The 26,036-nt window shown below is 42.8% G+C and overlaps 1 protein-coding gene across 1 annotated transcript in view; it reads right to left on the bottom strand.

Annotated features, from left to right (window-relative positions):
* Positions 1-5,784: 5,784 nt before the first annotated feature.
* Positions 5,785-26,036, bottom strand: part of LOC125347590 (phosphatidylinositol 3,4,5-trisphosphate 3-phosphatase TPTE2-like) — a 181,098-nt gene continuing 160,846 nt past the window's right edge. Inside the window, 9 exon segments of the mRNA XM_048340593.1 lie at positions 5,785-5,947; positions 7,132-7,237; positions 13,025-13,105; positions 15,858-15,919; positions 18,845-18,933; positions 19,035-19,116; positions 19,952-20,012; positions 23,207-23,271; positions 24,616-24,679. Coding sequence (XP_048196550.1) covers positions 5,841-5,947; positions 7,132-7,237; positions 13,025-13,105; positions 15,858-15,919; positions 18,845-18,933; positions 19,035-19,116; positions 19,952-20,012; positions 23,207-23,271; positions 24,616-24,679 — 717 coding nt within the window. The 3' untranslated portion in view covers positions 5,785-5,840.

Consider the following 26,036-nt stretch of genomic DNA (forward strand, 5'->3'; position numbering starts at 1 on the left):
AGCAGGCTGAAATCTGAGGATTGCAGTTTAAAGCTAGCCTGGGCAGAAAAGTCCATGAGACTCTTATCTCCAATTAACCACCAGTAAACCAGAAGTGGGAAGGTGGCTCAAAGTAGTAGGGCCCTAGCCTTAAGTGAAAGAGCTCAGGGATAGGCCCTAGCCCCGAGGTCCAGCCCAAGGACCAACAACAGCAACTACAAAAAACATAGCAACCGAGTGAAAAATAAGCCAGAGAATGAAGGGAAATACATGCAAATCATGTATCTGGTGAGGGTGCTATATCCAGAAAACTCTCAATTCAAAGACAAAAGCCAGAGAAAAACAGATAAAACACACTCCAAGGGCTTGAACACACCTCTCATGTCTCCAGACAATGTATCCAAAGGCCCACAGCACTGGCAAAAGCTGAGTCCTAATGTCACACCCACTAGATCACCATGGAAAATCAGCAGAACCACAGACCACCAGAGCCCCTCAAGCCTTGCTGGCACAAATGTAAAATGGTGAAGCCACGGTGCGAAAGGATTTGGTGAGTATCAGTAAATTAAAGACAAAATTACCAGATGCAAACAATTCCACTTGAGAAATTTTTTTTTTCATGATGAATAAAAATACTGATCTTCGGTCTCATTTGCACAGTGCTGAATAATCAGCTGAAGACCTGTGCCTATTTGCACCCAAACATACTGTGGTGAATGCTTACTGCTGTTGCCTCTGCATTCATTTTGAATGTACGTTAGACTGGCATACCAGGAACAGGGCACAGGCACTCCTGACAGTTTCCAGTCTCTGTCCCCTCCAGTTCCTCAGTGGGACAGATCTGGATCTCTGTCTCATGCACCCATCTTCCTATGTGACAGTGGATATAATCCCTTGCCCCACGCACTCCATGCTCCAGGGGGCCTGGACAGGTGTGTCAAGGTGACTGCCTGGGTTACCACATGACTCCAGGGACCACAATGCAACCTCCCACAGGAAACCTGCTCAGCTAACATCCTGGGCCCATTGCAAAAGCGCCGAGCTCCTCAGGTCTCCCTGTGCCTATGGCTCCCCACCACTGGTTGGGCATGCATTTCTCCTGGATAGCTCTCCTCTTTCCACTAGCCCTCCCCTCTCTCTGTCATAAACTGTATCTGTTCTCTGTGTTTCCTTGTGCTGCCTTGTTGGTGCCTTACCTGAGCAGCATGCACAAGCCTGTGTCTGCTTTCAGGGCTTTCCTGCAGTATCTACTTTGCTAGGAGGAAACTAAAAACCACAAGTCAGCCCAAGCCTCAAGGCATCTGCCAGTAAACATGTTTCCTGTGAGAAGGACACCTGGTCACCTGGGCTGTAGGCACTTAGGCTTTAGGCTACCCACCAGAGTAAACAATCATCCTGTGAAAGACAAGGCCGCCTGCACAGCCATCTCACCTGGAGCCCATCAGAGCAAAGCTGCAATTTACACTAGCTCTCCAGAGAAGGTCCTTGACACCAAGCTAGAAGAAATAACATGTTCCTACCATCAACACAGCTACTTTGAATAATTAGCCACTTATATTGGTGACAACTGGCTACTCAAGAGGCTGAGATCTGGAGGGTGAAAGACAGCTTGTACAGGAAAGTCAGATCCCATTTCCAAAATAACCAGAAAAATCAGGGCTGAAGGCATGGCTCAAGTGGTAGAGATCTAGCCAAGCAAGCAAACCAAACAAAGCCTAAAACAAAGCCTTGAATTCAAACCCTAGTACTGCCCCCAAAAAACTGGTGAGCAAAGAATTTCCTGAATTAAAAAAAAAAATGCCTTCTCATCTCCACCCTTGATAATCATCACTAAAACGAGCTATTACCAAGGTTCCCTGAGCCAGTGCAGAAACCACTGTTTCTGCTTACAGACCACTAGTTGAGCAAGAATTCAGAGTGCTTCCATTATTTGAGAGCAACCTTCCAGTATAAAAAATACCCAGGTCATTTGAGTCAACACATTTACCAGCTGAAAAGCTAATAGGTATTCCTTCAGATGTGAGGAAGCAGGCATTGAAAGAAGGCACAGAAAATGAAACTTAACTTCTTTGTTGGTAGTGGTGATAGAATAGATGATTTAACAGAAAAATAAAACTACTGAGCCAGAGAAATTCATTATAAAAGAAAACACTGAGACATTACATTGTACAACTGATCAGTAGAAACTACACACTCATGACTGTTACAGTCATGACACCAAGTGAATAGAAAATTATAGCATGTACCAACTCAGAGGAAAATAAAATCTTCCTCAGTTATTGATAATGTATAAACACACTGATGGCAATGTGTTTAGAAGATACAAAACTGTCAATACTGATCTGCACTGTAAAAGAAACATTTATAGTACCCTTGTTTGATTATTTTTCTTTCTTGAAAACTAACAGATGTAAACTGCATAGAATTTAGGGGAAAAGTGAGCAAAAACACTTTCAATGTGTAAACAAAATTGTGATGGTTTTGCTTTGGGTTTTCCTCCCCTCCCGTGGACATGGATGGCTGTGTATTTTTTCTCTTATTGGGAACCGCAGCAAAGGAAATCTTGACCCCCAAATCATTCAAAAGACAAGAGCAATCATACAGGGCTCTTGATTACTCACAGGTGAAAAAAACTTCACTTTGACATCAGCACATAATTCCGGGCAATCGGATACTAGAAATATTGCCTTATTCAGTTTGGTATCGTGTAACAACTGTGAATAAATACATGGAATTAGGAATTATAAATGTAGCTAATGGTAAGTATTCATTTTCACTCATCCAAGCATTCAAAATACATTATATACTCTCACTTTCATATCTCAGTCATTTTATATGTAAAGTAACAGTAATCTTTTTTCTGAAGTTGTAATACTATTCTTTATATTAACTCTACATGTTTGAGAGTTATAATAGGGCACTGTTGAGAAGCCAAGTATTCATGTTTCTACTGGAGTTTAACTTAATAAACATTACAGTTCAATGTGAATCATCTGATTCAAAAAGCAAGGCATAATTATGTTTATATAAAAAAAATCTTATGTTGCTGGCGGGACCAATGTCCTATTCCAGTGAATCGAGTGATCAAAAATAGATCAAGGGGCTGGGGATATGGCCTAGTGGCGAGAGAGCTTGCCTCGTATACATGAGGCCCTGGGTTCGATTCCCCAGCACCACATATACAGAAAATGGCCAGAAGTGGCGCTGTGGCTCAAGTGGCAGAGTGCTAGCCTTGAGCAAAAAGGAAGCCAGGGACAGTGCTCCGGCCTCAGGCCCTGAGTCCAAGGCCCAGGACTGGCAAAAAAAAAAAAAAAAAATAGATCAAGTTTTGAGGATTAACAACTTTGAAATTATTCTAAGTATTTCTTTGGCATTGCTTTACCTTCATACAATAATGAGAAAGACTACGCTAGGCCCTGTGAAAGGAAAAACACCCCAAACACTCAATCCCTTCAGTGATTTTCATACATAAAGAACAATAGTACAATAATATATTATCTTCAAGCTGAATGAAGAAGACTGAATGTGTAATCATGCAGTGTGTGGGTGTGTGTAGGTGGGGGTTATAGCAGAGAGGCTGAATAGGAAAACATCCCCAAGGAAGTAGAAGTTGAGTTGGTCATTAGGGACTTGGATAAATGAGGAGCAGCACAGGCCTGAGAGGAGAGACCTGCAGAAACATGAATTGAAATTAGAGTTGGATTAGAAGAGCCAGAGGGGTGACTCATCCTCCTTTCATGGGAGGCTGTAGGTCAAGCTATTGATGGGAATAGCTCGGCTATGCCAGGGCTGCTATGATTTGAGAGCTTAAGAGCCAGGAAAACAAGAGTGAAAAGTTGCTAGGAATAGCTGGGGGCACATCCTATGTGACAAAGTGGCTGGATAATTATGGCCTGTAACATTGACTTAGTAACTTATTGTTTATAGAGTAACTTCAAATATATTACTATATCTCACAACATTTGAGAAGTGGTCTATTTTATAGATAAGAATTTGAACCAAAAATGGGGACTTGCTTTGGCCATGGCACACCATATCTCTGCTCACAAGGAGAGCAATATTTCAGCATGCATTCTGCACAAGTCCACATGCTATAATTTATAAGGAGAAAGACCAAGAAAGCAGATGATTGTATTACTCTAGAAATGAGCAAATGAGATTCTGCGTTAGGCAGCAGTAAGTAAAACATGAAAAAGTGAAGAGAAATTACACAGCATACTCTGTAGGAGCTGGCAATGAATGTGGTTTAGGGACTAAGGCAAAGAATGAATTAAAAACAACTCCAAATTTTAGAGCAGGAGAATACTAGTTGTAGCTAAGACACATAGGAAAAACTTATTTGATAAATCAGGATTGATGAAATATGTTTAGATACAAAGGCAGTGGTGAATGTGAACAAAAAGTGTCTTTTCATAGATAAGAACAGAAAGCCAAGGATGGGCACTGGGTGAATGCTCTCAGACGTAAGCCAAACACAAATGAGTAAAAACGTTCTTTAAAAAGGGTCTATTACATTTGTACTTCCATGTTTATCGCGGCACAATTCACAATAGCCAAAATTTGGAAACAACCCAGATGCCCTCCACAGATGAATGGATCCAAAAAATATGGTACTTATACACAATGGAATACTACATAGCGATTAGGAATGGTGAAATATTGTTATTCGCAGGGAAATGGTCAGAACTCGAACAAATAATGTTGAGTGAGACAAGCCTAGAACACAGAAAACAAAGGGGCATGATCTCCCTGATATATGACTGTTAACAAAGGGAGATGGAGAGACAGTAGAGACCAAGTCTGTGAACACTGTATATGTGCTTGATACATTGTATATTGTATATGGGTCTACCTGACCTAGACAAGGGATGGAAAAACAGGTTGTAAGATATCACAAGAAATGTACACACTGCCCTACTATGTAACTGCACCCTCTTTGCACAACACCTTGTAAAAAAAATTTATGTTCAATTAATAATAAAAAAAATTAAAAAAAATAATAAAAAATAAAAAGGGTCTATTAAAAAAAAAAAAGGGTCTATTAAGCCGGTGGCCCATGCCTGTAATCCTAGCTACTCAGGAGGACTGCATAGTTTTGTGTGTGTGTGTGTGTGTGTGTCTGTGTGTGTGTGTGTGTCTGTGTCTGTGTCTGTGTCTGTGTGTGTCTGTGTGTGTAGAACTTATAAGAGGAACCTGAGAAGGAATTTTAAAAGTTCACTTTTGGGTCACAAAGGCAACTTGCTTATGTCTTCCAGGAAAGGTCTACAGTCCTGAGCATTTCTGCAACATTACAGTCCAGTACTGTCTCCCCCACTGCTGTGTGTGGAGCGGTTTCTCCTCAGTCCACATGCTACATGCTCTCTCCCTGTGTCTCATGGTGACAGACCTCGCGCATCTGAGTTTGCGTCACTGAGGACTCTGTTGAGCTAAGAGCTTCTGTGCCCATTCCTGATTTCCTGAATCCTACTTAGGAGGCAGAAGCTCCACTTCACAAAGCCAGCGTGATCTTCAAGAACACTAAATTGGAGGATCAGTGCTCTACAATAAATGACCCAAAAAATGACCAAAAGGAAGATAATATGGCAAATCCTGACCAGACACAGGAATTTAAAACCTGGACTGATTTCTGGGGACATGCCTAGCATTTGTGGGCAAGTGAAGACAAAGGAACCGTGAACTGAAGCAATTTTGGGAAAAGTCTTGCAAGGCCTGTCTGGAACAAGGCTTTGGTTGGCCTCAGAGCTCAGCAACACTAAGCTGGGAAACCGAGGGCAGCATGCGTCTGTGTGGTGAGTGATGGTTCAGGAGAGCAACATATCTGCTTGACTGTGAGCTTTGAAGCAAACACCAGAATTCTCAGTTCAAATGCTTTCACTCACCACACAAGTTTCTACATTGCAAACAAATACGGTCTTGTGCTGCATTATTATTTCTGCTCTCAGATCGGTTCCATCTCCAAGGCCAATACCTCAAAAAGTAAAGTAAAAAGACAGACTTGTTAGAGCACAGAGCAAAACAAATCACCTCTTTCACAAGTTTTCTAGGCCAGTTTGGCAAAAAGTGGGGTCCACAATAACTTGAGCAGCTAGGTATTGGTGGCTTATGCCTATAGTCCTAGCTGCTGGGGAGGGTGAGATTGAGAGGATGGCAGTTCGAGCCAGCCCTGGGGGGAACCCTGTGGAGGTAGTGAATGTGCCTGTCCTCCCAGAGGGGACAAGAGGCTGAACACAGGCAGTCTCATTTCTTTGGAGGTAGGTAGCACCTCGGTAGTAGCTAAGGGACTCTGGTAGAACACCACTTTCTCCCACCCTTCCATCTTCATGGAGATTTAGGTGTGTGTGGGTCCAAGCTGCCCTTTGGGAAGCTTCTCTGTAGTACCGGTTCTGTAATCCAAAACTGTGATCAACTTTTTTTCTTTCCAGGTACCAGAGTTTGAACTCAGAGCCCTGAGCTTGCTCAGCGTACCTCACTGGCACTCATCACTTCATGAGCCTCCACCCCTACTTCTCTAGTGATGTTGCCGATGGATACGCAGGCTTTTCTGCCTGGGCTGACTTCAAACTGCTTCTCTAGAGCTCTGTCTCCCAAGTAGCTAGGATTTTAGCTGTGAGCCTTATCAACACCCAGCTTGTAGTTGGCTTTTTACAATCTGTGCACCTATTTCTCTTTTCTGCTATCACCCATGTTGTTTAGGGCATCTCGATGGAGTGCTGGGAATGAGATGCTCAGAGTTCAAGGGAAGAGGGAAAGAAGGATATTGTGATGAGCAAAAAGGACTTGAGAAAACAATGTAGGGACACTGCTGCCTAGAGGCAATGTGAACTAGACGTGGGTCTGGGAAAGAAGCAATCTCAAGCTCTCACGGGTCTCCTCTCCTAAAGTCACCTACCCTGAGCTGAGGCTGGGAACCATGAGAAGAGGGGCAAGGGGATGGAGCCCCCGTCCCCTCAAGGGGAAATTGGCTAAGGAAGCAGAAAGACACCTAAGAGCTGCTGACATGGGCCAAGCATCGCCTGCCCAGTGGGCAGCTCCAGAGTGGAGTTCATGTGTGGGGATCATGAGTTATGATCATCTAGGCACATGTCCATAAGCAAGCCCTCTCAAACAGTGGGTGTGTCCTCCGGTCCCATCCTTCGATTCTAAAGCACTTACCTTGGATAGAGTAGACAATAATTTTATGTATTTTGAGTTTTATTCTAGGGGGTAAGCTCCAGTTCAACGTATTTTGCATTAGTTCAAAGTATTTTATATAACGAATCTGCAAAGCAACAGAAACCTTGATTTTAGTGGGAATGCAAGGTAAGTCAGTATGCTAACCTCTCTTTATCAGCTTGTTAAGACCAATAAGAAATTAAGTAAACATTTATAGTGTTCCAATACACAATATTCTTATGTATTTTCCTCCTGCCTAATTATCTGCCATGGGATAAAGCACTGACCTCAGACCTGCAGGGAGTAACATGGAAGGAGCAAGTCCTTGCTTATGACTTTCTTATGACTGCGAGGACAACTAAGGGGTAAAGCAACTATGACGGAAGCTGCTTTAGTGAGTTTAGTGAGGGAGGACTGGGGTTTGCTGGATGGTTTTTATTAAGGGAGAAAGAGACCTTACATAGCAGCAGGAGCTAATTATATGTCATTTGGGGGTGTCTCTAAAAGCTACAGTTTCTTCATCTGCCTTTTTCCCAAATCTTTTTTTGAGGTAACCCTGGAATTCTATTAGTCTATATTCCTCCTCTATAAAATGTTGCTCACAGGCTTTCCTTGGACCTCACTTGGAGAAAGTGAAGAGTTCTGGTGCTGAGCCAACTGAGGAAGCTGATAAAGTTAGCTAATACATCTCCAATTGGCACAAGCAGTGTGCTGGGTGCTGGCCCATGCCTGTAACGGTCGCTACGCAGGAGGCTGAGGCTGAGGCTGAGAGGACTGAAGACTGAAGTCATCCAGGGCTGAAAAGTCCTGGAGAATCCATCTCCAATGGATTAGCAAATAGCTGGGCAAGAGGTGTGGATCAACTGGTAGAGTGCCAGTTATGAGCAGGTAAAGCCTCCCAAGCAATAGGTCCCTGAGTTCAAGCCCCAGTACTGGCAAAAAATGAAAGGGCAATAATAATGAGAACGGTTCCTGAATGATCTTGACTCTCAGGTGGCAAGGAGAATAGCCACAGGAAGGGCAGAATGTGGTAGTGTGTAGGAAGGTCTGTCCAGCAGAGAGAGGGACTCAGTCCTGCATCTTTGACAACATCTACCCTGCCTTGCTCTCCCTGGGAATCAGCAGAGCTCTCAAGCATGGCTCGCCAGGTCAGAGCTGCAGTCAGGGAAACTGCATGACTGCAGAAGTGAGAAAGGGCTGAGACCTGCAGACCTGCGCAGGAGCTACAGGTAACCACCCCTCAGCTCCTGCCACCAGATTCTCCACTTCTACACAGAGGGCCCTGGACCTGCTTCTGCTCTCACACTTCCTTCCCCTGAAGCAGCTTAAAGCAACAGGGGCTTCCACAACAGACACACGAGCAAGGAAGCACTCATCCAAATAAGGAATATCTTCCTTATTTGCACCAGGAGCAAAGCACTTTGGGATGCAAAGGGTGGCAGAACAGAACACAGGCCTTGCCTTTAAGGGAGACACATACATTGTACTTGAAAAGCTAATCCAATGCAACAGTGATACTCACAATACAATGTGTTGAAAAGTAACTGTACAACTTGGGGTGGTGGGAGACTGGGAAGGAGGGAAGGTGGGAAAGAAATGAAGGAGCTAACTAGTGTGACAAGAATTGTACTCACTACATTACATTTGTAACTGTAACCCCTCTCTACATCACCTTGACAATAAAATAAAATTTACAAGAAGCAGCAGCTACAGAATGGATGACACAGTCCTAACAAACCCATAATGGACAGCAAGGCCTGAAAGGGGCTTGGGAGGGCAGGGCCTGTAGGGAAAGGGGCCATGTGACCAAAGGCTGGGCAACAGCAAATCTCCTAAAGATGATAGCCTGCAGGAGGTAATATACACAAGGTGAGAGCAAGGACTGGAAAAATCACATGGTAGAAGACCTCATGTTCAGCTCAGAATGTTTAGTTTGCTGCAGCAGGAAGCCATTGTGGATGTGAGTATGCAAATGGCATGATTAGCAATGGACTTCACTAAGTTCATGTGCTGTTTAGCTTCTACAGATGCTTTTTTTTTTTTTTTTTGGTGGGTGCCTTGAACAATGGGAAAACCTATCCATGGGTAAGGCTGAGATTTTGTGGCCCCTACTGGAGATTGGTAGTTAGTGTCTGCTCCAAGGCAGAGCTCTGTTAGCAGCCATCACTTCTCTGAAAGAAAACCATTTGCAGCCACATCCACAGCTAGGAAGCCCCCACAGGTTGCCACACGGTGTGCAGGGAAACAGATAAGGCACCGTGGATGAGCTGCACAGGGCATGGGAAATGATGGGCTAGGACATCGACAGATCTGGGTTTGAGTGCTTGCTTCAAAACATTAATTTCCAGTGTGTTGTAGGGCAAGGTTGGGAGGGGGTTGTTCTTCTGGCTTTCTAAGAAAAGTCCCAGAAGGCTAGGGGCCACCCTCCGAGGGGGGACATTCTCCTGGACCCAATGCACAAAGCAGGCGCATGCAGGGGGCATGCTCGCAGCAGCCCTCGTGTGCTCAACGAGGCCCAGCATGGCGGCTCCCCCACCCACAGAAGATCTTTTTCTTTTTTTCCTCAGGGGGTGGAGCACTCGGCTGGCGAGGAGGGGCTTCGCTGTGGCCACAGGGCCCGGCCCCGCCCACCTTGCCCTGGGGCAGCTCTTTCCGCCCCAGCGGGTCATTGATGGCCCGAGGTGCCCCGGATCCCCACCCCACCCTCCCCTTGCAGAGCCCAGGCTGTGTTTTTTGGACGCTGAGCAGTGGGCCCGCAAAGGAGCAAAGCACGCGGCGGGCAGAGCTGCCCTTCCTTCCCCAAGGATCTGGCAACAGCGCGCGGCGGGGCCCGGGCGGGGCGGAGCGCGGGCTCAGGGCTGGGCGGAAGCGCGGGGCCGCGAGGGCAGAGGGCTGGGGCCCGCAGGGAACAGGCCAGCCCCCAAGGCTGGCTGTGCCGCCAAGCCGCGCCTCGCGGGACAGGTTGGGCCGGCGGGACAGGGCCCGGCTCCTGGGAATGAGTGACTGTCACGCTGTCCCCGGGAGGCGGGGCGGGGCGGAGGCAGCGCGGGAGGCGGGAGGGGGGGAGGGCGCGGAACAGGGTGCGCCGTTGCGCTAGTGACTCGGCCGACCCCTGGGGCGGCTGCCTCCACCCCAGTGGGTGGGGACCCTCCCAGCCCTGGCGGCGGCTCCCTCTCCCCTCCCTAACCCTACCACCGCGGGTCCCAGCCTCTACTTACCCCTCCAGCCCCGGGAGGCTCGCCGAGCGAGCGGCGCCAGTGTCGTGTGACTGCCTAGAGTTGGTGCCTGGAGCCAGAGGCGAGCCAGGAGCAGAGCCGCGCGGAGCCAGGGCCCGAGCGCCGGAGCGCCAGTCGAGCGCCCGCCCACCCGCACCGCGCCTCCCCAGGTGCTCATCCGTCCCGTCCACCGCGCCGGACACCGCCATCTGCACCGGGGCGCTGACATCGCCGCCCCCGGGGGGAGGGGGGCTTATGGCGGCGGAGACCCGGGCCTTTCCTAACCGTGGGCAGCGCTAGGCGCCCGCATTGCCAAGTAAGATTCCCCTCCCTCACCTTCCCGTCTCGCCCTGGCCCTCGCGCCCCCCATTACCCTCGGCCAGGCTCTAGGTCACATTTTTTCCAGAGAGGAGCCGCCTGCGGGGCTTGGGAAAAGTCCAGAGGCTCCTGGCAGCCGGGGGGTGGGAGAAGGACCCCCGGGAGTGAGAGATCCTGGGGAGACAGGGTGAGGATCCTGGGGTACTGGGAGGGCGGGGGCTCACCTGTGTGGTCCCCCCTACCTCTGCCTGGCCACAGGCTCCTGATCCCTACCAAAGCCCCCAGAAAGCTCCAAGGTCTCTGCTTGAGGCTGCATTGTAAGGGAGAAGGTAGTGCCCAGGCTATGAGCTCCTGCTCCTCTCCATTCCGTTCACCCCTCCAGTCTCCCTTCCTTACCCTTCCCCCCACATTCTCTCCCCCCCCCCCGGCCCCCAGGGGGCACTGGGCTCCAGGCTGCTAGCCCATCCCTGGAAACTTGGAATGAGTTCCCTGGCCCTCAGGGAAGAAACTTGGGGCCACCAGGACTTGGAGGAGCATCTTGCTTGCTCCTGTATGGAAAGTTACACACCAATTGATATTTTACAGGTATTATTGAAGTATAATAATTTGGGGTATAATCAGTGCTATCAGGTGGGTTTTATTGGAGGGGGTATGATGGTTCTCCGAACTGACTGAGCTCTTGTGCTCAATGCTACCATTTGATCTACAGCTCCACATCTGATTTTTGGTGGTTAATTGGAGATAAAAGTGTCACAGAATTTCCTACTTGGGATGGCTTTGAACTGTGATTCTCAAGTGCTGAGTAGCTAGGCTTAAGGTATGAGCCACTAGCAGCCAGCAGTTGTTTTGTTTCTGTTTTGCTCAAGGCTGGTGCTCTACCACTTGAGTCACAGTTCCAACTCCAGATGTCTTGGTGATTAGTTGGAGATAAGAGTCTCACAGACTTTCTTTACCTGGCTGGCTTTCAACCCCAATCCTCAGGTCTCAGTCGCCTGACTAGCTAGGATTACAAATGTGAGCCACCAGGGCCTAAGTAGGTGTTTTTCTTTTTTCTTTTTCTTTTTTAGGAGTACATGCATTGGTGTCATCCAAACTACTTGTGAGATCAAAGAATCTGATGACTGGAATTCCCTTCAATGCAATCCTGGTTTAGGAAAGAAAGAGTAGGAAGGGCCAACCAGGCTTTGAGGCCAGGGGGAAAGGAAGGGATGAAACATGACTGGTTGTGAGTTGACATGATGACTGAGAAATATTCTGTATGATTCCATCTTTGTGTATTCAGGTTTGGATATGAAATGTGCTCTTAAAAGGCTGCTGTGCAAAAGGCTGACCCCAATGTACCAGTGGACAGATGCGGGACTTTGGGAAGTAATTGTCTTAGGAGGCTTCTGACTGCATTAGTCCAATCCATTGAGGGCTTCAGAAGTTTACAGCATTAGTAGAGGAGATGGGGCCTGGTTGAAGAAAGGGAAGGATGTCCCTGCCCCTTCCTGCTTCTCTCTGCTTCCTGGCCCTACTGAGGTGAGCAGGCTTCTCCACCAGACCCTCCTTGACATGAGTTTTCAGTCTCACCTCAGGCCTAAAGCAATGGGATCAAGTGGCCATGAAGTCAACCCTGAAACTGGGAGCCTCACTCAATCTCCCTCCCTGCTCTTAAGTTCTTCTGTCAGGCATTTGTCACAGTGACCAACAGTCTAATCCAATATGTTAGGAAGATTTTTTTGTTTCCATAATAAAACATGTTTGAGGGAAAATAGGGTAATAGTATATACTTCAAATGGATGCTGCAAATATGGAATGGGAAATATAAAAAAGTATGATAGTGTTGGCTATAACAGGATTTAAAATATTTATTTTCCCTTTTCCTTCGCTCATATTCTCCTTCTCTCTCTGCCTTTATTTCTTGTTCTCTGCCCCTTATTTTTCCCCCTCTCTGTCTTCTCCTCTCCCCCACAAGTGGGATCGGCAAAGAATAATCCTTGTGATGTTCTACAGAGGCTGAATTGTGCATTGTCTTAGCAGGGGTTTGTGAAATATCAACTTCTCTTTCCAGGGAAATGAAAAGCCAGAAGATGTGAGAGAATTTTCAGGAGCCAGGAAAATCTCAGGCATGGGACCTGCCTGCTGGGGAGGGGAGGTGCACAATGGGAAGTAGGATGCACTGGGGAGAAGACAGCCTAGGCAGCCCCGGGGGCGTGGCTTGGGGACTTGGGAGGGGTCAGGGAACTGTCACAAGGCACAAGTGCTGCCCCCTAACTGATTGTGAGAGAAGAGTTTCAAATGCAGCCAAATTGAAGATGCCACTAACCGCTCCCCACAAAAACTAAACAAAAAATTATCTTTCAAAAGAGAAAACTTACCTGGGATGGAGTGGCTATTCTTTCAAATTCACTTCGATATTCTACACTGAATCTTTTCCCTCCAAAATACTGGAGACTGTCCTACAGAAAAGGAGACAATACAACCATAGTTCACCTTCACATCAGCAGTCTTTGGGCAAAGCTACTCAGAACAACAAAGTTGAATAAAAGCATGTCAAGATCCTCTCTAGTTTAAGAGTCAGAAAGACATGGGACATTATAGATGGAAGGACATTAGAAAGCACCTGGTCCAACTTTTCTTCCTGCCTTCCATTTTACAAATGAGAAGACTTAAGTCAAAAGACAACCAAGCAACGTGCAGGACTGCAGCCAGGGTGAGCACAGCCTGCAGTGCCCTGCATTTCATTTTGGAAGTACAATCCATAGGACACATACACACAAACACACACACAAAACAAGCCAATCCATACTGTACACACACACACAATCCCACAAAACAAGCCAATCCATAGTACACACACACACACACATACACACACACATACACACACACCCCATCCCACAAAACAAGCCAAAGAAACCCAATACTTATCTTGCTCTATACCTTGCCACTGGTTATAATTTGGAAAACACTGTCCTAGAGCATCCATTTTCATCTTTACCCCAGACCCTTGGGCTACAAATATTGGTCCAGCCAGCCCACCCTGGAGGCAAATTCGATGTTGCCCACAGCCCTGGTAACCTCGGAGAACAAACCTGTGTGGCTCAGGTTAGGAAAACAGAAGGGTGGGAGTGCAGATTGGAACATGGTGCAAAACCTAAGCCTATTGGACTGTAGGCCAACAGGTGAACGGAGCTGTTGGGGGTACATCCTACAGGCGGTAACATCCTGGAAAGATCATGTCAGCAGTATTGCACCCTACTTTATAAGGTACAGCAGCCCACTGTCTCTCTGCAGACATTACCAAAGGCCACACATCCCCCAGATATGGGCTCTCGGGGATAATAAAACAGAGGACGGACTTTGTTCTGAGTTGCAAAGTGGTAACTCTTATCAATGTAGAACTCAAAGGATGCTCAAAGTCCTTTGGAAACCTTGTCCTGTTAATCTTGATCTCCTTCTGTGGAAGGAGGAAGTCATTCTACTGGAGAGGTTATAGAAGCACCTGATTGCTGAGGGTTTTCTTTTGTCTTTGTGTGGACCTGAGCTCTACTCCTGATACTTTCCCACCTCCTCCTCCTCTGGAGTGCTGGGATAACAGCCTGCACCACCACGACCAGCCGTGGTTGATTTTGCATTAGCATCACCTAGCTTTACTCATTTAACCTTCATTCTGCACATATAGGCTCCTGTCTTCATTTAGAATCATGACATCTGCTGATTGCAAGTGCATACACCTGCAATCCTCCCTGACCGGAAGGCTGAGAACTGAAGGATCATGGCATGAGGGACGTCCTGAAAAAAATGTCTTTTAGACCCCTATCTCAAGAGAAACACGTGTCATCCCTGGTAGACAGAAAGAGCCTAAAGCAATCATGGCCAGTGGTTAGTGAGACCCTATCTCAAAATAGCCAGTGTAGAAAAGGGCTGGAGCTGGAGGTATGGCTCAGTGAGAGAGCCCCTGCATAGGATGACATTGGTCCTGAGTTTAAACCCTAGTACTACAGACACACAAAAAGCTGGCATTGGACTTTCTGTGTTCTATTCTATTCTAATCTCATCTATTCTATTCATTTGGGTAGTTTTGAATTGTGAACTCTGAGTCTCATGCTTGCTAAGTGGCTATGATTCGGCTAAATCATGCTCTCAACCCTTTGGTTATAAGCTTTTTTTTTTTTTTTTGGCCAGTCCTAGTCCTGGGCCTTGAAATCAGGGCCTGAGCTTCTTTTTGTTCACGGCTAGCACTCTGCCACTTGAGCCACAGTGCCACTTCTGGCCGTTTTCTGTATATGTGGTACTTGGAAATTGAACCCAGGGCTTCATGTATAGGAGGCAAGCACTGTTGCCACTAGCCCATATCCCCAGCCCTCAACCCTTTTTTTGCTGGTTAATTTTAGGGTAAGCGCTTGCTTACCACTCAGGCATGCATGCACCTGAGCTACGATCAGCCTACTACTGTCTTCTTCATCATCACTGGGACGGCAGGTGCTTGCCAAGGTGTCAGGCATCCTGACACCTGTGTGGTGCTGGGGTCTTGTGGCCTTTCCTGCCTAGGCTGGCCTGAGTATGTGACCCTCTCATTCTCAACTTCTCACATAGCATTGGGTGAGAGGTGCACACCACTGCACCCAGCTGTGACTTGAGGAGGGGTCTCATGACCTCTTCTGCGCAGGCCATCCTAAAACCACAATCCTCCTCTTCTAGGACTCCCGAGTAGCTAAGATCACAGGTGTGAGTCACAAATGCCCACCCTTTCCTTGGTTCCTATTTTTTAAACACTGCATTACACAGTCATAAAATTCACTGCATCTACAAAATTAAGTAAATTGACAGAAGGGGTGGGTTTAGAAGGGTCAGGGAGAATGATGAAAGCATGACATTGGTCAAGATGCACTGCATTCATAAACCACATTGTTGAATGGCAACCCCTTTGTACAAATCCTTAAAGATAATAAACACATATTTTAAAATGCTGCATATCTTAGATATTGTAAATTTTGCATTCCCTTCAATTTGTGCCTCACTACTGCTCTCACCGTAGTTCTGGCCCAGAACCAGAAAAAGGCCAATTACTAACTGCACATTAAACAAGGCAGCATGAATCGAGGCTTTCACTTAAGTGAACAATCTAAGAATTTTTTTTTACAACATTTTACCAGAACCAAGCAAATTCAACAACTGTAAGACAGAGTATAGTAATATCTTTCCTACCTTGGCTGTTAAAAATACCCTAGTCGCAATGAGACAGATGCAAATCATTGTCCCTGTTCTTCCTAGAAAAGAAGTTAGTGCTTTGTTAAGTGGCAAAAAAAATTCAATACATAACCTAAAAATTAAGTAAAGCAGGGGAAGGGATGGGTTGAAAGAGGTAGATAAGAATGTTGAAAGGGATGACATTCATCAAGCGGCACTGTATTCATAAACTGCTTTGTTGAATGGCACCTTCTTTTGTACAACTACTTAAGATAATGAAGATAGTAAAAAACCAAAGCATGATAAATGAATAAAAGACATATTTCTCATTAAGAAAGAAGTTAGTTCAAGAGACCTTTTTGACAACCAATACATAGTTATATATTTTATTTTTATTTATATGTATGACCAAAGGCAAGGATAGTAATGACAATTTAAAATTTCATCACAAACTATTTTTGACAATTTTCTCATAATTGAACACATTCACTCTCATGACCACTTCTGCTACCAACAGATTTATTTAGACATTAGTAAAGTTCTATTTTGTCTATCTTCCCAAATGAAAGAATTTTGGTAATATCTTTAAGGCTCTAGTAAATTACAGTTGTATACAGTATATCTGTACAGAATTCCCAATTAACTCTCAAATCTTACCACAATCTTTCTGTTTGTTCATGAAATGCCATTTTTAATGTAATCTGAGAGAATGCTGTGCCATTCACAAAACTAATGCCACAATCACTAATTTTAACAAGGCTCCTAAGACTGTTCTACCAATTTTCTTAAGATAGATACACTTTTAACACGGGAGAACAGTTATTTGTATTAGTTTCCCATTAGCCCATCAAAGATATTTGACAATGCTTAGATTAGCCATTTCCATTGGTTGGCAAGAGGATCTTCAGTAGTTTCTACTCCAGCATTCTTCTTACTAGACTTTTCAGCTACTAGTTCCTTTTCAGCTGAAGTATTTAGCCTACTATAAAGTTTGTCTTCCAGTTTTTAAAAATCTGGTTTCTGCTTTAGCCATACCGAGTGTCTTGTGAAGAATCTTTGTGTACAGTATTGTTATCTTACCGTGCAGAGTGATGAAAATAGCTAATTCCACAAGGCCTGGTGTCTTCAGTTCTATCATACAAACTTTAGGTTTGAAAAGTGTTTTCTTTTCTATTTCTACCATCATCAGCACATTTTGAATAAGCTGCTTTATATAATTCCAAGTATACCCTTTTACCTGAGAATTATAACCTTTTCTGATCTATCCTTTAAACATTTTTTTGAAATTGGCCACTCATGTTTAAAAAGCACTATTGTAACCAAGAACTTCCAAAGGGAAGCTAAAGCTACCATTGGCTATGATGAGAAGCTGGCTGCTAGATGAGACGACTAGCTATTGCTTCTCTCAGCTTCACTGACTATAAACGTGTCAGTTCTGGAGGACATCTGTGGGTCTCTGCACATCTGATCTTTTGCTAGTGGAAGGAAACTTGGGAAAAGGTCTTTTAGTAATTGCATATGCGCCAACATGGGGCACATTCAGGTGCCTGTGCTGGGAATAAGTGCAGTTTCAGGATGACTAAGTGTCCTCTCAGCCTGTTCCTGTTTCCTGTTTCTCAGATGAAACAGGAAACCCTGAAGGACACGTTCTGTAATCATTTGTCAAGCATCCATCACTAAACCTCTCATGTTAGACAATGATGAGTTCTCCCAGCTGGAAACGTCAGGACTGGTGTATAACTATTATTTTATCATCAACAGACTGCCATTTACAATTGGTCATAGAAACCAAGATATGGAATCCTTGCCATGCCAAAAGCAATACTTACAAAACCATTTGGTGTAAGTCAACTGCACAATTCTTGGGAGGAGAGGGAAAGGGGGAGGGGGAAGGGGGAAAAAGAGGGAGGAGGTCACAAGTTGAACAAGAAATGTACTCACTGCCTTACGAATGAATCTGTAAGCCCTCTGTACCACACTTTGACAATAAAGAAAAAAGTTTTATTAAAAAAAAAAGATACGGAATCCTTCTAGATTTTTCTTACTAGACGCCTTCCCGCAGTGTTTTACAGTGGTCTTGCATGAACTGAACTTAGCTGGATAATAGATGGCATCTTCCTGAAACATCTAGTCTTTAGGAAATTAAAATTCTGTTGAGTTTGACATTTTCAGATTTATATAGTAATTGATTATTTGACACAACAAAGATACATAACAGGTATGAAATGGCAACTAGCATTTATCTCTTGTTTCATAGTGTATCTTTACAGGTGGGTGAGAAAGATACCTTAGCATTAGAGGGTGTGTGACTCAAGTGGTAGAAGGCCTTAAGAAGAGGGAAGCCCTAGGCTCAAACTATAGTAATGCCAACAAAACAAACCAACAGCACCTCAAAAACTCCAAGGATTCAAAGTTGGTAAGGGTAGGTCAAAGGACTTGGAAAGACATTTCTCAAAGCAAACAGGTAAGTGGCCGATAAAAAATGGCCATGAAACAATGCTCAATGTTACTAGTCATCAGGAAAGAGCAAGTTAAAAGCACAATGAGAAAAGTATAAGTTTGTCAGGTAAGGTCTTTTTAAGTAACTGATTTAGCTATTTTACCAATATGTAAAAATATAAAACATATCATATTGTATATTATATATGTACAATTCTGTCAGTTAAAGAAAAAAAACTGTAATAAAAGTGCTCTAAAATTCTGAAGTTAAATACTCTTTATATTTTGACATATAAACTAGAAAATGAAAAATGAAGAAACCCAAATAATTAGTAATCACGGAAAACATGCTCAACTTTCTTTAGCTCTGTTTTCTTTCTTTCTTTCATTATTCTTCCCCCTTTATCTACCTTTCTCATCTCTATTTCTTTTTTATACTTCCTTCAGCCTTAAAACCAATATTAAGAATGTTACCCTATTAGTCCTACTGAATAGTAGAATGCACCCCCTGCTCGCTCTTCAATATTCTCTTTAGAAAAGGGGAACAGAGAGAAAAGCATTATTACCTTTGCCTCCTTTGCAGTGAATTGCGATGACATTTTCAGCATCTTTGGCCAACCAGTCCACGACTTCTTTAGAAAACCCAATAATTTCCCTGATTGCACATAGAAGATTTGTAGTTGATTAAAAATAGTTCCAAAATTCAAGCCCAATGAGTTTAGTACTCTTCTGACAGTCAGTGTGACAAAAACTTACTCAAGGGTGGGAACGTTATGATCATCGATCATTATTCTTTTCACTGGACCATGAAAGTGAGATGTATCATACGATTCCTCACCTACAAGAAATAACATACATGTCACATTTCTATGCCTACCCATGCAGAAGTTAGGAATAAAGTTCAAATTTTCTATTAGGAATTCCTTATCTATCTTCAAAAGGAGCTTTCTGGGAAGCTCCTGTTGCTCTGCAATGATTCTTAAGATAAACTGCACAAGGTTCCAAAAACCTAAGAGGGAGGCAGGGAGGCCAGGGGACCAAAGAGGCCAAGGAAAGTTGAAGGATTTAGGGAAGGACTCTAGGTCTGTTCACCTCAGGTAATCTAAAATCAACCTCTTAGGCTTCATACGCCTCACTTTTAACCTTCTAGCAGGCTACTCGTCCTACAAGCGCACATGTGTGCCATGGAGCAGAGGTCAATCGCGCTGTCTAAAGTGCTCAAGTCCCTGAAAAATGGTCATTTAATGTATAGACAAGAGAAAACAAAATCAAGACAGATACAGTGGGAAACTAAGGGTATAGTCTGTTTTCTACAGGTTTTTGTCAAGTGTCTTGATCTCATCACTGCCCACCTCCAGTGTTAGAAAACACATTTACTCAACTGTCTATAGTACATATGACATGAAAGAAGATGTCTCTAAGCCTAAGACCACTGACAGGCCTTTCCAGAACCCTTCCTCCCTAACTCTGCCTCTCTGGTCTCACCGACCTGCCTCCCTCTTGGGAACTTACAACCAAGCTAACTTTTGCTGCCAAACAGGACCAGTACAAAATTAGAATTTTTCATCTAACTTCCCACCACTAAATATTTATGACTAAATGAAACATAAGAGGGGGATCACTTTCTTACGTTTTCTATCTACAGTAGCCAAATTATAAAATCATGTACATACTGCAGAGGTTGTATACGACATAATGGCCACAGTGCTTGGTGTCCAGGAACCGGACCACCTCCTGAAAAAGACAGACACATGTCTTACATATCCAATGTAACACATGAACAAAGTTGCAGTTACTAGGAGTAATCTACTATGGTATTTGTTTTTATTTACTTGTCTCTGGTACTTTCTAGGGGACATGCAGGGAATGGAACCTGCTGATAGTTTTCTAATAGCCTCTAAAATACATAAATGAGCCTCTAACAGAAATACACACTGTTTAATATGTTTTTAAACACCATAAATACACTACCTATAAATCCACATGGTTTAACAAATATTTATGAATACACATTGCTTACTGCTGTAAATACACATTGTTTATTGTTACCTGAGAAAGAAATTACTTAAGTAAATCTCTTTGAAATAGTTAATTTACAGTAAGGGATATATATATATATATATATATATATATATACATATATATATGGTAGGTATATCAGTCTAATTCAGAAGAGGTGTTTTTAAAATAATTATTTGATTATTAGTTCACCCGTGTTCTATGTAAACAAATAGAAAAAATATATAGTTGTGGCATGCAACACAGAAAAAGGTAACTCATATTTTCAATAGTTCTTAGTAATATGGAGCCTTTTTATCTGACCTACATTTCCTTGTTTAGAAATGAATATATACACATATACATGGGTATATGTATGCTTATATGTACATATGCATAACTTTAAAAATAGGAAACAGTAATTATTATTTAAAACTTCATGAAGCTAACAGAATTTCCAGAAAACTAACAGTAAAACACACACCTACACACACACACGCACACCTTTGTATGATAGTAAAATGACTATCATAAAATTAAGATACTGGTATACCATGAGTCATGTTTGCTGGCTTGAATTTGAGAAAAAGGTAATTAAAGCATCAAGTGCTGAAGGGAGAATGTAGTACGTTAAAAAGCTGAATACTCTTCACAGAATGGGAGGCGTGATAAATAAATGTGCTTCAATGTTTCATAGGATAACTTATACCAAAATAAAACCCAGATGGACTTAGAAATCTAATATCAAAATTCACAAATAAGAAATTAAAGTGACCCAGAACATCACAAATCAGAATAGCATAAAGACATTTGCACATTCTTGTTCATTGCTGCACTAGTCACAATAGCCAAGTTATGGAAACAGCCCTTGCAATAAATGAGTGGATCAAACAAATGTGGTACGTATACACAGTGGAATTTTACACAGCTATGAGAAAGAATATTATGTCACTTGCAGGGAAATAAATGGATGGAGAAAGAATAATCATGTTAAGTGAGGTAGGTCAAGCGCAAAGAGACAAACAGCATATGTGTTTTCTTATACGCAGAAGCTAGATCTAAAATACACTGGGAGAGTATAAATCACAGTACTCTACACGGTTACCCACAGTGAGACCAATGGAGGCTATTCGTATGGGTGAAATGTCTATGTGCCTCTGATCATATAAAATAATATTTATCAAAATGAACCCCAGGAAATGGATACAGAGATTTTTTTCTTTTTTTATTTGTTCTTGGATTTGATTTGTTTTCTTTTGTCTTGTTTGATTGTCTGTCTTTGGAAGGGTAAGGGGGCACAGCTATGGAAGGACAAAGGACACTAGACACTATGTTGAAAATAAGCTATGCAACTTGCGAGTGAGGATGGGAAGGAAACACTGGGGGGGAGGGGTAATATTGTCCAAAAATGTACTCTTTATCTGAGTTATGTAAATGTAACCCCCCTGTTACCCCTCACATTTATAATAACAATAAATTATTAAATAAATAAACAAATAAAAAATTTTAAGGGCCACAACAGAGAACAGAGGAAAATATTTTTTTTCAGCCAAATCAACTGAATGGTCACTCCACCAAGTACAACAAATCCACAGTGAGTATAACTCATCAACAACTTCCCTAGTACTCCTTGATCTCTATGGTTACATCCGGCAATCACTTATCCACAAAAGAAAAAAGTCAATCTGACTTAACCTTTATAGCTTTAAGTCAATAAAGAAGTCAAAACAAGGAAATGCCATTTCATTCAGTAAATTTGCCTTTTCTTTTTAAATTAAAATCCCCCACTAATAATGGGAAATATGGCGTGAAAATAAAATATTTACTACAGATAAAAATCCTCTGTGTTTGGCAATATTTATGAATACTTAGTAAACAGTATTTTTAACTAGGTGACTTCACTCTTCAAAATATATCCAGATAAAATATTAAGCCTCAAAACAGTTATTGCTGTGTTATGGATAATAGTAATATGCAAATGTCAGATATAGGATATATATCTGATATCAGATATAGCAGATATAGGATAGTATATGATAATACTTTTGAGACCTCCTGAAATTGTTAGATTCTTTCATTCCCTCAACAGGTAAACATTTTACATTAGTAAACTTAATCAGTCTTTTGTATGCCCATGTGTAAGAGTGGTCAATATTTACATCTTCATGGAAAAATCAGTCTACCTGGATAGTTACATTCCAGAGACTTAAAAAAAATCACTTTTACATTTCTCTTAATGCCCAAAAATAATAACATTAAGGATTTGCTTTCTCTGCTTTAGTTCAATTATATGCTTCACTGCTGTATGTTCTAATTGGCTTACCTGAACATTTCAAAGACTTCCCTTCTAAATTAGCAGAAAAGGGACATAAAGCATGTAAAACAAGTTCAGCTTTGACAAGAATCTACAATAGCTGCAATCTATCACCAGATGGACAGTTTCTATTCTTGTCCAGAGTAAAAAGAATCCCATTATAGCAAGGCTATGTTCTCCTGGAAAGCCTGACTAAAGCCCCAGATTCATATCTGAACACAGTGAACACAGTTAAGTCATGAGGATGCTAAGCAGGCCAAGAGTCAAGCCCTTTCAGATCAACTAGCCCTCAGATGACCCAAGCAGCTGCTCATAGATGCCTAGATGAGCCCCCAATGAAGGAGCCAATCCTGTACCCAATTATTTGACCCACTCCAGTAACCCCAATCCAAACTTACAAACCACAATATCTTGAGCTAAACAAATGCTTGCTATTGTACACCAGTAACTTTTGGAGTGGTTTATCATAAACAAAAGCAAGTTGGTACCATGCTATTAGGAATTTCATCTGAATGAATAAAATTGTAGAGCACTGCCTTCCCTGGCAGTACTAATCCTAAGCCCGAGTCTACAGTGTTCAGTGAGAAATGACTGTTGCTTATGTGAATACACTCACCTCTATAGGGTTCCTGTAGAAGGACTGTGTGCCAGAGGAAGGAAACGACATGGCAATAATGTGCTCTGAAAGTCAAAATGATCACTGTTATGAATATCATTACAGGTAGGAAATATATAAAAAGTATTCAACATATAGCCAAGTTCATTTTTCAGAAGGACAAAAGAACTTTAAAGATAGAAACTGACAGGAATACTAATACATTGCTAGGAAAAGCAAGATGATAAATTATGCAACAGAAGAATAATGGTTAAACTGGCATTGTGTTCCTTAGGTTCAATTGGTGTTTAGTGCTTTCCAGCCCTCTTGACTCAGAAAACCTGAAACCTACAGAGTAGTGACCTCATTCTCTAGGGTTTTAGGACATTAAAAGGTATCTATTGGGTCCTTGAGATATCTAACAAAACTGAATAAATTGAAATGAAATTTCAATGAAGCTGGCTGAAAAATCCATCCCACGTACTGTGAATTCACCAAGTCTTCATTTGAAATGACATGAGATGTAGTGTGCCCAAAGGTAACCTATTAATGTGTTACCCTAACATATAGCATATGACATCACAGATAAAGAGTACCTTGAAAGATTATAGTGAAAAAACAAAAAAGAGAAAGAAAGAAAGAAACAAACAAACAAAGAAAGAAAGAAAGAAAGAAAGAAAGAAAGAAAGAAAGAAAGAAAGAAAGAAAGAAAGAAAGAGAGGGAGGGAGGGAGGAAGGAAGGAAGGAAGGAAGGGAGGGAGGGAGGGAGGGAAGGAAGAAGGAAGGAAGGAAAGAAAGAAAGAAAGAAAGAAAGAAAGAAAGAAAGAAAGAAAGAAAGAAAGAAAGAAAGAAAGAAAGAAAGAAAGAAAGAAAGAAAGAAAGAAAGAAAGAAAGAAAGGAGGGAGGGAGGGAGGGAGGGAGGGAGGAAGGAAGGAAGGAAGGAAGGAAGGAAGGAAGGAAGAAATAAAGAAAGAAAGAAAGAAAAGGAAAGGAAAGAAAGATAAAGGAAGATGAGGGATCATAGGAAGACCTCATCTCATCTTATGGCTTAATGCAGTAGCATACCTTCATCATCCCCAGTGACACAAGTAAGCACAAGTAGAAGAATTGTTGCCCAGGAACAACTGGCACATAAAGGAAGACTCTATCTTGAAAATAACCAAAAGGGTATAGTATGTGGCTCAAATGGTAGAGCACCTCCATAACAAGCATGGGTGTCTGAGTTCATTCCCAACACCACACAACAAAAGTAACAAAACGTAAACCAAAACACAAATCAATATTGCTTAGACACAAGTATTTTGGTTTGGGAAACCAAAAAAATATTATTACTCAAGAAAAAAGTAAAATTAAGGTAAGTCAATCAAAAGACAGCTTCACAACCCAGTACTGCAATTAATGTAAATAAATCAGCAGTTAAGTTTACAAACCAGTAATATAGCTTAAGTCAAGATCAAATCCTTCTTCCTTGAATCGTTTCCTATCTCTTGACACCTAGGAGTTAAAAAAATATAATCAATTTGTAAAATAAATCAACCACAAAGAAATTTGCATTGTTATCTACAACTCTTGCAAGTATTTCATGCTTTATGCACTCACCAGCCGTCTGGTGGCTTGTTCAAGGTGTCTCCTCTGGTTCACAAGATGAAGCAGTCTCAACAGAGTAATAAACCGCAGAGGTCGGAAGATAGATACCACTCTAAACAAATTTATACATAAATTTGAAAAGAGTATGTTTTGGTTCAGAAATAGAAGAGTTTATCAAGTGTGGATATCAAACTGTGTGTAGGTGGCAGGGTGTACTAATTCTTCAACCCCAGGGCCTTGTGCATGCTGCACTAATGTTCAGTCAGTCAGCTGTAGCCCCAGCCACAGAAGAAATTTTGTACTATGTTGATATGCTTTGGGATGTCAGAACCAAATGTAGTGCTGGAGGCTAGAAATGCTTCTAGACACCTCATTGAAAGTAAACTGAGGGAGAGTTTTAGAATATTTCTTCTCTTTCTTGATCCTGCCCCAGTAAATAATAATCTAATCTAAACTGTCAATAATGCTAAGGTTGAGAAACTATGTTGTAGAGAAATGGCAATATGTTTATTAGAATCTGTCGACTAAATATTTTGGTTTAAGATCAGTAACTTTTCATTCCCTGACCCCACCCCCCTAACCAAGTAAACTGAGTTTTGCCCATTGCGTTACCCTTTTCGGTAGCAGAGATTCCCTATAGCCACTATGTACATATCAGGCAGGCAACAGACTGGACTACTTCCTGAGCCTAAGTTGCAAATCTAAGGGAGAGCCTGAGGTATTTTCCTTTCACAATAGCAAGTTCTCAAGTGATGCTAAGGTTGCCTAATGATGGTGATTTTCCAAACGCCTATCACATTACACATTTACTTGGAGACCAAACTGGAACCCTGGGAAATGAAGGTAAGAAATAATCTACATATGTTTGATTCCTCAGCACAACATATACACAATCTACTTATTTGACTTCTAATCAATACACTTAAAAGCCCCCTGGCGGGGCTGGGGATATAGCCTAGTGGCAAGAGTGCCTGCCTCGGATACACGAGGCCCTAGGTTCGATTCCCCAGCACCACATATACAGAAAACGGCCAGAAGCGGCGCTGTGGCTCAAGTGGCAGAGTGCTAGCCTTGAGCGGGAAGAAGCCAGGGACAGTGCTCAGGCCCTGAGTCCAAGGCCCAGGACTGGCCAAAAAAAAAAAAAAAAAAAGCCCCCTGGCATCTACATCCCAATACACATGTGCTCTTTTCTACTTCACTTAGAGAGAGAAAGACAGAGACAGAGACAGAGATAGAGAGGCACATACACAGACAGACACCACGC

This window comes from Perognathus longimembris, chromosome 3 (assembly GCF_023159225.1).
Source record: "Perognathus longimembris pacificus isolate PPM17 chromosome 3, ASM2315922v1, whole genome shotgun sequence".
Taxonomy (NCBI): domain Eukaryota; kingdom Metazoa; phylum Chordata; class Mammalia; order Rodentia; family Heteromyidae; genus Perognathus; species Perognathus longimembris.